The 15,418-nt window shown below is 38.4% G+C and overlaps 2 protein-coding genes across 3 annotated transcripts in view; both read right to left on the reverse strand.

The window, feature by feature from the left end:
- Nucleotides 1-1,398: 1,398 nt before the first annotated feature.
- Nucleotides 1,399-10,901, reverse strand: si:ch211-274f20.2 (calnexin). Of its 2 annotated transcripts, none has more exons than XM_067456863.1 (11): nt 10,335-10,901; nt 10,170-10,240; nt 8,985-9,043; nt 7,156-7,297; nt 6,990-7,071; nt 5,267-5,459; nt 3,915-4,000; nt 2,294-2,455; nt 1,818-1,937; nt 1,556-1,652; nt 1,399-1,477 (listed from the first exon to the last, which is right to left on the reverse strand). In XM_067456863.1, exons 1-11 carry the CDS (start codon nt 10,398-10,400, stop codon nt 1,401-1,403), a joined length of 1,155 nt encoding a protein of 384 aa, XP_067312964.1. In that variant the 5' UTR covers nt 10,401-10,901; the 3' UTR covers nt 1,399-1,400. The 2 variants fall into 2 exon arrangements, with proteins under 2 accessions (XP_067312964.1, XP_067312963.1); XM_067456862.1 differs by having other exon boundaries at nt 1,553-1,652; nt 10,335-10,900.
- Nucleotides 10,902-13,903: 3,002 nt separating this feature from the next.
- rps6kal (ribosomal protein S6 kinase a, like) overlaps nt 13,904-15,418 on the reverse strand; it is a 44,383-nt gene continuing 42,868 nt past the window's right edge. Inside the window, exon 22 of the mRNA XM_067456864.1 lies at nt 13,904-14,364. Coding sequence (XP_067312965.1) covers nt 14,236-14,364 — 129 coding nt within the window. The 3' untranslated portion in view covers nt 13,904-14,235. The remainder of the gene's footprint in view (nt 14,365-15,418) is intronic.

Here is a 15,418-nt window from a genome sequence, read left to right on the forward strand (position 1 = left end):
TCGAAGTGAACTAATCCTTTAACCTCACAACATGATAATTTTCTTCTAAATTCTCATTACTGTAATGACCACAAAAATATTCAGTCACTAAATAGTCCATAACGAAAAATTTATACTAGACAATATGGAATTTGGATGCCTGAATATAAAGTTTAAAGGACAACTCTGCTGAGAAATGACCCTAGGGGTAATTAACAGATGGTTAGCGAGTAGATCGTTCTCTGGGATGCGTTTTCATGAAAATCGAATGTAAAGAGTTTTATCTCTAAAAACAGATTAGCTTATAACGCCTGTCTATGGGGCAAAGGATAAGTTATTTAAATCGCTTAATACCACTAACAAGGCTCAAAATAGCCTCACACTAACACGGCCGCATAATGAGGGTCCCTACATGCAAACCGAAGCATTGAGAACGTTGTAAGAGTACAAACAGTTTAATAAGAAGATACTTTATAAAGACAGTACATTACACGTTCACGGTCAGGCGCCATCTTGGAAAACAGTCTCGACTAGCCGAGCCACGAACGCTGTGCTAAGTGATGAACTGTGACTTGGATATTTTGAGCCTTGTTAGTGGTGTTAACTAGTGATTTAATTTGACTTATTCTATGTCCCATAGACAAGCGCTATAAGCTAATCTGTTTTTAGAGATAAAACTCTTTATATTCGATTTTCATGAAAATGCATCCCAGAGAACGATCTACTCGGTAACCATCTGTTAATTACCCCTAGGGTCATTTCTCAGCAGAGTTGTCATTTAAGGAACACAAAATACAAAGCATTTGAAAAGTACTTAATCCCTTTGTGTCAAATTCTGCACTGAATTCATCAGGAGTGTTATGTTTACCATTTTCACATCACCTTTCCTTTTAATTACAACTTTTACCATCTGCAAATTGAGGATACTTATGGTGCTTTTCCACTGCGTGATATGTTTAGGTCGGCTTGCTTTTCCACTGCAGTTAGTACCGCTTCAGATTGGGTGGGATTATAGAATGATTATAGTTGAATACTGACCATGATTCAGCCATTTCTTTTTTCAGATTGCGTGCGATTGTCGTTTAAAGCAAATCTTTTTTTAAAAGTTGCATGCAAACAAATGATTGCGGTGGCCGTTGCTGACAATTTAAATAACGTATTTTATTTATAATGCATTGAAAATAACACTTATATGATGTCTTAAGGCCCGTTCACACCAAGAACGATAACTATATTTGTGTCCACACCAACGAACGACAACAGTAATACAATGATTCTGATAGTACAAGGCAATAACAAACATCCATCATGTATTAACATTTTGCACTTATATTGGACTTTCTGTCCACAATACAGTAATGAGAATGCAAACTATATTTTTGGATGCACATGAGATTACCCTGTCCGTATCATACTTACCGTTAGCCTGTTACGTCTGAGTTTCTTAGCGCCCTCTTGACTGCTCTGCTTTTAGCCTCAACTCTTGTTTGATTTACACCTTAAAACACACACGAAATAATGAATTTTCTGATGTGCACAGTGCAGTTTTGCAGGTCCTGTGCGCGGCTCTCACCATCATCATGAGTGACATGTTCCTCCACGTCCTGCGGTCCGTCTGTCTGAGGCTCGTCGGTTTTTTTATAGTAATACTGTTGATCTGGTGGACCAAACCGCTAAAATACACACATTTTACGTTTACATTTATGCATTTGGCAGACGCTTTTATCCAAACCGACTTACATTGCATTCAAGCTACACATTTGACATAATTGTCATTCTTATATTAAGACAATCACAAATTAAAGTCGTTTTGTGAATATTTATATTCATTTATTTACCTTATTAGGCCACATGAAACTAATAAAGAGGATGATGGGAAGGCCCACAGTGAACACGTAGACACCCCAGAGCCACGGACGCTTGACCGTCACCACCAACAGCTTCTCAATCAATCCAGGCTACGAGAGGACAGTGTGAAGTAGATGTACAATTTACTTTTTAAAGGAAGAAAAACACATTTTCAATTCTCAAAAATATTCATTGTATTAACTCAAATTTTAATTTCAATGAACTCAAAATTAAGGCAACCAGGTAACTTATTTTTTTACAGTGTAGGGTAAACAGAACAGAAACAACTATGTATTGCACGTCCCCATTTCTTCACATAGATCATTAATGTGAGCTTATTATAAGAGCTGCATGCTAAATGAAATATTATGAAAGAACATGCAAAAGGCTGTTCAAGCATGTCACCACGGTTAGTTTGGTAATGCAGACTCTTCTAGTTAAAGGATCATGGGACTGTGTTTCTTACGGCCTTTCTCCGGCTCCAAGTGTTCTCCGTCCAACGCCTGGCTTCTTCCAGACTGTCACAGAGCAAGATGTTGTCAAACATCACATCTCCAGTGAGGGTCCACAGCTCAAATCCTACAGCAGCCAAAGGGCTCATCATGAACGGATGAGCTCCTCTGCTGCCCTAAAACAACAGCCACAGAAATGAGAGATTTCTTCTGAAGCCTGAAGCCCATCCACTAAGGCCGCATTAGATCAATATTCATTAGGGCTGTGCAATATATCGAAATATTGCAAATGTACATATCACAATATTCATACTGCAACGGCACGCAATATCTGAATGATTTTTAATTGGCTACGTCAATATTTTGAAAAGTGTGCGCTTTAGGTTGACGCATATAGCAGAGAATAGACTGGGCACACGACTGTTACTTATGTGACTTGCTTGATGTTAAAAAAAGTTAATCAACGCAATAATTTGCGAAAACAACTTGCAGTCTTGCGCTGTCTAACACACACACACACACACACACCGACACGTGCGCACAAACCGGCGCTCTGAAAGCGTGTGATCCCTTAATAAACATCAACACAGCCATTTTGACATAGCTGTGTGTGTATTTGACAGTGTATTAATGTGTATTAAGGGATCACACGTTTTCAGAGCGAGCGCGCGTTAGACAGCGCAAGACTGCAAGGAGTCTTTTCGCAAATTATTGCGTTGAATAACTTTTTTTAACATCAAGCAAGTCACATAAGTAGCAGTCGTGTGCCCAGTCTATTCTCTGCTATTTGCGTCAACCTAAAGCGCACACTTTTCAAAATCTTGACATAGTAGCCTATTAAAATCATTCAGATATTGCGTGCCGTTGCATGTTGCGATGTACATTTGCGATATTTTGATAATAATTTAGATACGTTTCCTGCAAACCCAGTCAGTTATGCTTTAAGTGAACAATGGGGAAGCGTTGGGGAAAGAAACCAAATACGTGTCAATAGGATCTGTGCATTAGGTCTTAAAGTGACAGCGCCTAATAAAGTAAACCTGCCGCTGTCTGTCAAACAACAGGAGAAAAAGAGAAAATCACTGTGCTCTTGGCTGAATAACCTTTGTAGCTTTATTATGTATCGGTGTATATTTAAATCATGTGAAGACTACTGTTTTTATTTCTTACTTTTAATAGTAAAGATAAAGTGAAATAACAAAAATAATCGCCGACCCCTAGTTCAGCGGTCTTTGTTTATGTTCTTGATGTTCAGTTTTAGGTTGATATAACTATATATTACCAAGTCAACCAAAGAGTTTTTGGTATTTTAATATTTGCATTACATTTTTTGTTTGTTTACATTGATGTTAAAATGGTATTGTCAGATTTGTGAAATACATTTTTGCTAAAACGCTGCTGGTCACTTTCAGAAGTTGTAGCGATGCTTTCCTTTCCCAGAAAGAATGTGAAAAACATAAATGGTATCATTCTCAGTTTTTAATTTTGAAAAAATATATATAATTTAAATATATTTTACACACTAAGAGCAATATTGTATATCGCATTATTTAACAAGGTATTGCATATCGGATTTTTCTTTAATATCGCACAGCCCTAATATTCAGGTCCCTGTGTTTCGTGAGGAGACTCAACTGGTGGGTCCATATCTTCCAAAAGACTGCCCTTGTTAATCAGTGTCAGGTCAATGAGGATTTCAAAAGTGTTGTCAGGATACAAGTCTGAAAAAGAAATAAAATTGCAAACAGCATTTTATTATGCAAGATTATACACTTTCCATCAGAGGTGGACAAAGTACATGACTTCATTACTTGAGTAAAAGTAAAAGTACTACTGGTCAATTATTACTCTGTAAAAACAGATTTTTAAAAGTAAAAGTACAGTGTTTGTTTTCAAAAGTACTTAAGTATCAAAAGTACATTTCCTTTTTTATGTCAACACATTATTTTATTATTGTTGTATAAATGCACATTATGCCATGATGGTTTAAGCCAGTCAGTGATGCTCCATCTGACATACTAGCATACGACTAACTTAAACTCGTTTAAATACTTGTAGAAAAGTTACAAAGCTCTTTATAAAGCTGCTGTCACTTTAAGGTTGTATGCACAGATCCAATACACTGATACACATCTGATATTCTCACACTGTTTATGTTCACTTAAGACATAATCAACTTTGTTTGTGTGAATACTCAACAAAAATTTACATTTTGCCATCTGTTTTCTTCCATTTTGCTATGAACTGATCAGTGTTCAAAAAATCCTGGGAAATCATTGAACTTCACGAGACTCTACAACAGTGATTCCTGAAAGGCTTTCTGCATAAACCCAAACACCTTTTAAAGAAGAAAAAAAATCATCCACTGACTTTCAAAGCTGCGACAGAAACGACTTTCGACTTCGAGGACCTTGATAGAAATGTAGTGGAGTAAAAAGTAATGTGGCAGGCAGCGCGGCGAGGGACCGCGAGAGCGGGCCGGTGACGAGTGTTAATGAGTGCCAGCTGCATGACACACCGGTCTCGTCTCGCGGCCATGTGGCGGGAGCATAAAAGGAGGAGCAAAGGCAGCGGAAGACGTTTTGTTTACGGTTTATTATGTGTGTGTATGTGGGCAGTCGTCCGTGAGGGGCTGCCCGCGGTTTTACTTTCGTTTTGTTTATTTATTTTGAATTCAAGTTTTGAACGTTTGCCGGTTCCCGCCTCCTTCCTACCCAGTTAAAAACTTCGTTACAAATACGATATTGTCTTTCAAATGTAGTGAAGTTAAAGTCATAAGTTTCCAGAAAAAATTATACTCCAGTAAATTACAGATACTCAAAAAGTGTACTTAAATACAGGACTCTTAAGCAAATGTACTTAGTTATTGTCCACCTCAGCTTTCCAGACATAAGATTAGCTTGAGCAGTCTAGTTTATTGGAACGTAAACTTGCTTCAAATAACAGTATTGATTTAAACGTGAAGTCACTGAACACTGACTACTCACTTAAAGTGTAGAGATGTGGACGCTGGTCAGTAAAATAGTCACTAAGATCCACTTCCGGTTGCCGGGCGTGTTTTTCCTCGTACGTCCCTGTGATGGGATTGCGATGACTGAAGATGAAGTGAACCTTGTGTGTGCTGCCACACTTGTCTGGACCAAACATAATTGTGTATGGGGTGGCATCACTGAACCGGCTCTAAAATGACACATGACAACACTATTGTTATTGAAGTGTGTGTAGAGAAAGTCGAAACAATTTAAGTTTTGACATTTAAATCTGAATGGTTTGACACTTGGTTGCTTTTGTCGCATTAGCTATGTGAACACACACACACAAAATCATAGACATAATTCGGATACGTCAAAGGGTCGAGACAAAAAGTCACACTTGGCTCCTAAATTAAAAATTACAGACATAGGCAATTAATAATGGGAAAAGAATACAAAAACTACAAATCAGCCACTGTACAGAATAAAGTGCACAGCAATGAAGGGGCAATACTCTAAAATATCAAGAGTGTAAAATAGACACATCCACACACACACCCCCAACTAACTAACCAGAAACGTCCAAGGACAACAAACATCCCTTCCTTACATCTACTAGTAGCCTATATATAGGTCTATATATAACTATCATTACTATAACACAGCAAGTTTCAGCAAATTCAGCCACATTGCAGTAAAAAAATTAACAGCAAGGAAGAGTTACACAAAGGTATAAAACTATAGACAGTAAAAAAAAGATGGATGACGCGCCTTCACTGTCTTCCGTTGATGTAAGTGAAGCCGCCAGTGTTTAACTATGGCCCTAACAACTTTTTATGAAATTAACAGTTATGGAAATGAAGAGATTAATGTTAAGCTCGAATCTCCTCCTGAAGTTTCTGAAAAATGTCCATTGGTGCCTCATTGACTGCATCGCTCAGAGAAGCTGTCAATCATTACGCCACAGCCCCGTTTACGTTTTATGCAAAAACGAAACGAAACTAAATCTAAACAAAACAAAAATCGACAAAAAGTCTTTTAGAATGTATTAGTATAAATCCCAAATCCACAACTTAATAAAAATAAATATTTAGGTCTAAAACACTACAGAATTTGTCGCTTTTAATATGGTTATGGGAATCTAGTGGTCATAACATGGCATTACATCAGTCTTTCATTTTTTTACTCCCACCAGACAGAACTAATATACCTTAAAAAAATGGATTTTGAATGCCTTGTCTCTATTTAAACATGGAATACTGCTTTAATAGATAGATAGATAGATAGATAGATAGATAGATAGATAGATAGATAGATAGATAGATAGATAGATAGATAGATAGATAGATAGATAGATAGATAGATAGATAGATAGATAGATAGATAGATAGATAGATAGATAGATAGATAGATCCTTATTAGCATATGTGATAAGTGAATTATTTTATGGGGAAAATAGCTATCAAAAATGTTATAAATATTGCATAGTTTCATAAAATCCCCTTAAAATAAAAACAAATTAAAACACTAAAATATAATTGATCAAAAATATATTACATTTGGTTTTCCTGGAACAAAAAAAAGTTATATTTCAAGGCTTCGGTCACTTTTGACCACGAAGGAGCCAAGTGTGACCCCGAAGAGGACCAGAGTGTTAATAGACTGTCCTTCATGCTTTAAAACACTGAGCTGAACCTGTTCCAGTGCATAACAGTATTATATGCCATTTAAATATTACCAAACGGAGATCATCTGAATGAGAAAGCAGCTTAATGTAGGCTCCACCACAGTCAACCACCTTTTGGAAGAACACTTCATACCTGCCGATGTTTTCAAAAGAACATTTAGTCAAGTGAATGTATTTGTGTTTTAAGGATTGTAGCACATTGATCAAAATGTCTTACTGTAAGCAGAGAGGTTTGTCTTTAAAGTAAAACACTTTCCGTAGATGTGCAGATATGGCGTGGTGTCGGCCGGGGGATTTGAGGACTAGGCCTCTGTTGCTCGAAAATCTTGGATCACTCGGTTCCTCTACTACCCACTCACCTGTGTGAAAGAAAGAAAGTGTTTTCATTTTGCTGTGCATTTGGTAAGTGGTGTTAACAAACAGGATAATATACAGCAGTCAGCAGGACCTTGCGTCAGACCCACATCACGTCCTGATCGTCCTTCAGGGTTATTTTTGTTATAATGACTGTATAACTCACATTTCAACACTGCAACTTTAGCTATGTTTCACATTTGCAAATAAAGCGCCGTTTCCATCCAGTTAGTCGACGAGAACATAATCGTCCCTTCATGATAAACTGCCGCTAAAAATCACTAAGAAACATAAGAGAAACCCACCATATATAATCATTTTCATTTTGTATAATAAATTATTTGCATCTTATTAAACGTGTGTTGCTTTCAGAGGCAGATGCTGCTGTCATGTTAGACACGAGGGAAATATAGCGAGCTAGCCTAGAAATCTAGACGCACCCTAGCGGCAGCAAATCTAATCTGCCCGCGAGTGTCGTCTAGCAACTCTCAATACCCTTCTGAGCTGTATTCCTCTAACTCTTGCCGGGCCAATCACATCGTGTATAGAGTCGGTGGGCGGGGCCATAATGACGACGGCCGAGTTGCGTTTGCGTGCTTCTAGTAAACACAGAAACTGGCGAACGGCGGTCTTTCAAATCAGCTTTGACCGCGACTCTGGAAGACTTGAGTTAAGCTTTTCTCTGAGAAAAGAACAAAGAACGGCACTGAAGTCATTCTTAAAAAGGGAAGATGTGTTCGGAGTTTTGCTGACCAGATACGACGAATGTTTATCATCAACAAGCTCTGTTTCACCTTCGTTGCTCTGGTTGGTTGTAGCGCTATCCTATCGCGTGCAGAGGGAGTTTGAAAGACAACCGTTTATCCGCCCCTCAGATTGAGCTGTCAATGGTGAGTTTCCAGACCAAACATCTTGATGTGGGATTGGCTTGTCAGGCTAATAGCGAGCATCTTTGACAACAGACTTCTAAATGACCACACTCTCAAAAATGCTGGGTTAAAAACAACCCAAGTTGGGTTGAAAATGGACAAACCCAAAAATCGGGTTGTTTGGATGTGTCCCTTCATTGGGTTCAAACAAACCAATTTGTGGGTTTGTCCATTTTCAACCCAGCTTCGGTTGTTTTTAACCCAGCATTTTTTTAAAGTGCAAAACAGCATTTCAGATGCTTGGCAAACAAGATTTTTCTGCTGATTAGTACAGTTGTGCTGTTAAATCATGAAAGTCACATTAAAAAAATTATGAGCATCGAGGAATTTATTCAGTAAATGCATTTCCATCGTAGTTTATGCGCATTCGTATCGGATAGAAAATGTATCCGACTCAAACTAGTGCATATGTTTTTTTCTGCTTGCAATTTGTTATGAAAGGTAAGAATCGATATATTGATATTCTTATTTCTTATGCATATGTTATCACTATTTTAATTCATTTCTATGTAAAGCACTTTGAATTGCCATTGTGTATTAAATGTGCTATATAAGTAAACTTGCCTTGCCCATAAGAGCATTTTTTGTTTTTGTTTTTTATAAGCATTTTTTTAATTTATGCGCATCTTGGAGTTTCCATTCAGCATTTTTTTGATGCGATATCCCAAAATGCCGATAAAAATAGGTGGATGGAAAGTTGGAAACATAGCTACTTACTGTTTTGGCAATAATATTCAAATTTATATTCACAAAATGCACATACCATTATATTTGAGGAGTTTCTGTTGCTCATCTTTCACCGCTTTGGACATAACCCAGTTTCTTCAGTGCAAAGGAGACAGAGAATAGCATTTAATGTTAATGAGTTAATGAATATAACAGTGATTAACACATCTAATATTAACTGATATTAAAAATACTATTTATATGAGTGTTTCTGCAACTACGGTCACTTTTGACTCCCAAATAAAATAAATCAACCTATTTGAATTTTTATCCCTTATCGTCTGTAAAACACTTTAAAATCTACACAAAATTGCATGTAGTCATTCAGATTTTATTTTGGAACATGGTTTAAATCTCAATGTCCTTTCCGCAACATTAGCTACAATAACATTATTTTTATTCACTTTTCTTTATTTAATTTCTATAAAATTAAGTCATTTTGGTAAATACTATTTTAAAAAATTAGCCATTTTCTTTATGCCATGGATAATTTAGACGGTAACCTTAGATATAATATGTTTTCATACATCCAAAAGATAATATATTTAGCTTTTTTGACATGTAAATTTAATGTGTAAATATTTTTGCAAATAAAATATTGCTGCAGTGATGAGAGTTTCTTTCGTTACGGGTGTAATTTTAACGGCACATGTTAATAATGTAACCTTAGCGCTATAGGCTACAGTAGAGAAAACCTTCAACAGACAAAACAAGGTCTTTTGTCAAAGTAGAGGTATTGTAGTTGTTTCAAAAATAATACATTTATGAATTGCAGAAACACAGCCGTGTGTGTGTGTGTGTGTGTGTGTGTGTGTGTGTGTGTGTGTGTGTGTGTGTGTGTGTGTGTGTGTGTGTGTGTGTGTGTGTGTGTGTGTGTGTGTGTGTGTGTGTGTGTGTGTGTGTGTGTGTGTGTGTGTGTGTGTGTGTGTGTGTTTTGTGAAATATCAGGACACCAAGGAGAGGGTGAAATATGAGGACATTGGCCATGTCCCCACTTTTCAAAAGGCTTATAAATCATACAGGATGAGTTAAAGTGTGCGATGTGTTGGTGTTATTGGAGGTGGGTGGGGCAATGTAGGGCGATAGAAACGGTTTGCACAGACAGCAGTAGGCTATAAAACCTTTACGTCTATGAAATGTCCCCATATTTCACAAAAACAAACGTGTGTGTGTGTGTGTGTGGTCGGCCGGTCAGAGAGACTGGAGTGTTTCTGAACCCTACCTGTCCAGTGCCGTCTCAAATGGCTCGGCGAAATGAGCCTGATCCGATATTGCGACGGGTCTGTCAGCGATCTGAATGACAAAGCGTTAAGTTTGAAAGGAAAAGTAGCTGTAACACGACTTTTTCTAATTACGTTTTGCGTCCATTGGTCACGGCAATATTTACCTGAGATCCACTGATGACAGCCAAACTCAAACAGAAGCCAAAGAGCAAAAGCTGACAGCGCATCATATCTGCGTCTTGAGAAAGCTCCTTATTTCTGTCCCTCGGCTGTAGGTTTAACGACTTGGAGTAAGATATATGCTTTATTTTACTTTTTTAACGTACGTGATCATCTTCCTGTATTTATTAAACGTGGACTTTGATCTGTCCTTTTGAACGCTTGCGCATTAGCACCTAAAGAAGGCAAGAAGTGTGTGAAGTGTTTAAGGAATGATTGACGAAGATCCGTCGATTTATCCACATCTGCTGCCCATGCAGAGATTAAGTTACTCCCCCTCAAGTGATTCTAGGTGTATATGACTTTCTTCTTTCAGACGAATACAGTCAGAGTTATATTAAAAATGTCCTGGATCTTCAAAGCTTTATAATGGCAGTGAATGGTTGGGTCATTTTTGCATTTTTGAAGTCCATAAAAGTGCATCTGTCCATCATATAACTGCTCCACACGGCTCCAGGGGTTAATAATGGCCTTCTGGAGTGAAGTGGCGCATTCGTGTAAGATAAATACCCATATTTCAAAGCTTCAGTGCTGTGAATATGAGAACTGTAGCTTTAGGTGCTTTTGCAGTGTCAGATATCACCTTTGCTGTTTACATTAATTAACCGTTACGTTAAATTAAATAAATTACATTCAGAGTAGGCCTAATCCCCTTGGTAATCTAAAATATTTTCCAGATGTAACTAATTTTATTACCACCCATTTAAAATGTAATACAGTACATTACTCCACAACCCTGTGTATATGAATGGTGCATGTTATGGCCTTTTCTGTGATTGGCCACTTTGTTGTGATCGTTTCAGTTTTTACTGAATTGTATACATTACTTTAATATTTAAAGGTGTAAACTGTAAGCTTGAACTCACCCAATGCCATAACTCTGACAGCTCTAATTAGAATAACCCAGGACTGGTCCTGCAGTTTAGCTCCAACCCTGATCAATCACACTTGCCTGTAATTCTCAAGACTTCGGTGTGATTTTTTTTTCAAATATCTTTGAAGAGTTGAAGATGAACCCTGCAGGAAAGCGGTCCTCGAGGTCTAGAGTTGCCCATCTCTGGAATAAATGATGCCAAATACTCCTGGACATTGTGTGCCCTGTTTTTGGAGTTGTTTTAGTGTAATTGTCTGTTTCTTAAAGTGTGTCTTTGTACCATAATTGTAGTCATTCCATCAGCACTGTCAGGATTCACGATGGCAGATTTCAAATCACATACTCTACTTTCCTAGCCTGGATGCCGGCTGAACTCAGCCCCGCCCCACAGCATTTGAGGTTGGGAAGTTCGGTCTGGAATTGATCCGTTGTGGAGCTACGCTCACCTGCAAAGTGACATCATGACTTTGCGTAAACATACACAGCACTTTCTAAAGCCAAGTTGCATGTTATCTGTGCACATTTTGAGCTATCCGCGTGTATGTCTATGCCGAAACGAGCCGTTATGTGTTTGTCCACAATGTAAAGGGATTCATAAACATACTAAATTATGTTTTTTTGAAATGCAGGTTTCTTGTGATGAGTAGGTTTAGGGGCTGTGTGTGTGATGGATAGGTTTAGGGGTAGGGGGATAGAATGAAATGGCGTTGATAAACACGCTAAAAAGCGATTATGCGTCTTGATAGCACGCCAAAATGCCATACGAAATGGCATGTCATACACATGCCATTTCATGAGATCAGTCTGCCTACCAGAGCTGTTCGGACCAATCAAATCATCAGGGCAGGCGTTATACGATGATGGACAGATGATCAACAGTAACGTCACCAAAGAGCCCTTGGGTTGAAGTTGTTCTAATGCTAAACGAAGAACTTGTTCTTATATGAGTTCACCTTCACTATTTCTCTCAGAAATGATGATCGTGTTGGTAAGAACTCTGTGTATCCTGAAATTTAGCAACACTGGCAAATATAGTTTACACTCATCTTCATCACTTACTCCGTTGCTCTGATTGGTTGTAGATCTGTCCAATTGAGGTCTTTCCTGGTTCGGTTCAAACACGCCGCATAATCTCAGCCTAATGGAGCATCAGACTCATATTCTGACTAAAATCTTAGCCTACAAAGCTCTAGATTGGTGAAGATATGAACTTACATCAGATGTTTGAAAAATCAAAAGATACTTCAATAAACTGCTGTTTGGCTGAAATAACACACATACACACAACAAGAAGAAAAAATCATGTCAATAATGTTCTTTAATGTCAATATGTACATCACCTGAAAGAAAAAATAAAATTTTAAAAATAAGTGAAATAAATACAATATGATACAATTTCCACAATGTCTTTAAAAAGTTTTATGGAATATTTTTCCCCTCCACCTGGAGCAGAGAGATAAGATTTAATGGATTCAATCTCATCTACATTCATTCACCTCATTCGATTTTATAAATATAGATTTATTTCTTCACCTTTTGCTCATGTACTTCCCATTCAACAAAAGGCAAAGAGCGGTCTGAGACGGGAACAGATGGAGGGAGAGGAAACGTCTCGCAGAAGCAACGACCAGCCAAGCCTCAGTGCAAATGTGCTCAAGTTTCCACACAAACGTAATGAACGAGTTTATAATACATCGAGCTAAAGAAACGCGTAACACTGAGTGCTTCTGAGGTAATGCCATGTGGTTCGCAACACTAACAGGACAAAAAGTGGCTTAGAAATGGATAATGTGCGGGGTCATCATTATTAGAGCCTGCGTGAAGAAAACCAAGCCAGGTTTTGGGACCATTTAGATGTTTTGCACAGTAGCGTTCTTGACACTCCTTTCCCTAATTCTCAGAAGAGACACAAATCCAATCACCTTCTCATACATTTAATGCGGAAAAACTAGTTTCATTTCAGAAGTCATGGTACCACATACTGGAATGAAATGCTCTTAAAGGGTTAGTTCACCCAAAAATGAAAATTAGCCCATGATTTACTCCCCCTCAAGTCATCCTAGGTGTGTATGACATTCTTCTTTCAGACGAATAAAAGTTGTTATATTAAAAAAGTCCTGGCTAATCTAAGCTTTAAAATGGCAGGGATTGTTGTTCTGTTTTTGAAGTCCATAAAAGTGCATCTATCCATCATATAACTGCTCCACACGGCTCCGGGATTGTTGCATTTGTGTAAGAAAAATATCCAAATTTAAAACTTTCTGAATTAAAGTTCTGGCCGATCGCCGTCCGTGGAAAAGTGTTGAAAGTGCTTCTCGGAGTCAAAGATGCATACGAGACGTCGGACAAGTGTAACTGGTCATGTGAGCCTTTGAACTGCAAAGGCACACTTTTTTCATAAACTGAATACAAAAGGCGATCGGCTGAAACTTTACTTAATAAAGTTTTAAATTTGGATATTTTTCTTACACAAACACATCAACTCACTTCCAAAGGCCTTTATATACCGCCCGGAGCCGTGTGGAGCAGTTATATGACGGATATATGCACTTTTTTGGGGGGGGGGGGGGGGGGGGAGTCAAAGCTAGGACTTTTTTAATATAACTCAACTTTTATTCATCTGAAAAGAAGAATGTCATACACACCTATGATGACTTAAGGGGGGGTGAGTAAATCATGGGCTAATTTTCATTTCTAGGTGAACTATCCCTTTAATGGTCCTAAAAACAGGCGTTATGCCTCTGATGACCTGGACATTTTGGGTTTCCATTGGGAACGGAGGGGAACATTCGAAACACCTCGCTAATGCGTGAAACACTTCAGACACGATGGAGAGATGGAGCTGGTGTTTTTCCCTCTACCGGAGAGAAAGAGAGGGAGGGGGCTTTCATCCGCTTTCCTTTCGCAATGTCGCGCACTCCCTGAAGTATCACGTACGAGAACTCGAGAGGAAATGGCCGCCGTTGGAGGCTTCACGACATGTCTGTAGATGTCAGCTTCTTCATGTTCCTGCGCTGAGCTAGACTGGAGGCAGCTACGGGTTCCAGAACCGGCTTACACGTCTTGTGGTTCAACGCAGAGTATGTGGCAGCCATCGCTCCCTACGAGAGACACCGTCAAAACTCAATCAATCAATCAATCAGCTTTATTTACATAACGCTTTTACAATGACTATTGTTTCAAAGCAGCTTCACAGTGTTTTAAAGGGCTGGTTGCATGCGATTTCACTTTTTATCTTTAGTTAGTGTGTAATGTTGCTGCTTGAGCATAAACAGTCTCTGCAAAGTTACAGCGCTGAAAGTTCAATGCAAACGGAGATATTGTCTTTTAAAGTTACGGCAGTTTATTGCCTACAAAAGCGGCCGGTTTGGACTACAACGAGCTTCTTCCTGGGTTGGTGACATCATAAACCCTCGCTAGTCTCCGCAGATGTGACTTCTGCCCGTAATGGGAAGGGGCGTGGCCTTAACCTGTGCTTGGCACTTCAGCCAATAAAAATACAGGAAACTACATTTGGCCATCTGACCAATCTAAGACCATTGCGTTTTTCGGAGGGATGGGCTTCATAGAAGCAGGAAGCAAACGAGCCGTTCAAAGGACAGTGGAGACAGCGGTGTGGAATAAAGGGAGAATAGAAGAAAAATACGGCGTTTTTAAATTTTAAAAAAAGTATTAAGACATGTTATAATGCGCCCTATAAACACAACCAAGCCTAGAAAAAAAACACGGAACCAGCCCTTTAAGTTTATTGTCCAATATTGCAACAATTTTATTTGGCTGTACAGTCGTTCTGGGGAAAACGGATCAGCTCATTTTAATTTATCGTATACAATGTTGGCAGATCAGTATTAAAGTTTATAGAATTAAATAAGACCGAATTAATTTTATTTGTATATTTAGTTGAATAACTTGGATCATAATTTTTGTGTCCCCAACTGAGCAAGCCAAGCCAAAGGTGACTAAAGCATGATGGAGAAAAATAAACCTTGGGAGAAACCAGACTCAGTCGGGGTCCCAGTTCTCCTCTGGCCTATCACACAGTGTATGATTATTATTCTGACCACCTTACAGGTCAGAAATCATATTAGATCGGCATATTCGAAATTTCTGGGTATCATTCATAAAAAATCTTCAAGTCCAAACACAAGCAGAACG

This window comes from Pseudorasbora parva, chromosome 11 (assembly GCF_024679245.1).
Source record: "Pseudorasbora parva isolate DD20220531a chromosome 11, ASM2467924v1, whole genome shotgun sequence".
NCBI classification, from domain to species: Eukaryota; Metazoa; Chordata; class Actinopteri; order Cypriniformes; family Gobionidae; genus Pseudorasbora; species Pseudorasbora parva.

Coding starts and splice junctions, on each gene's coding strand:
- si:ch211-274f20.2 (XM_067456862.1), bottom strand. CDS start 10,400: ATGATGCGCTGTCAGCTTTTGCTCTTTGGCTTCTGTTTGAGTTTGGCT. Junction 4,001..5,266: donor TCCACATCTCTACACTTTAA/GTGAGTAGTCAG, acceptor TTTCTTTTTCAG/ACTTGTATCCTGACAACACT. Junction 2,456..3,914: donor TGGAAGATATGGACCCACCA/GTTGAGTCTCCT, acceptor CTGTTGTTTTAG/GGCAGCAGAGGAGCTCATCC.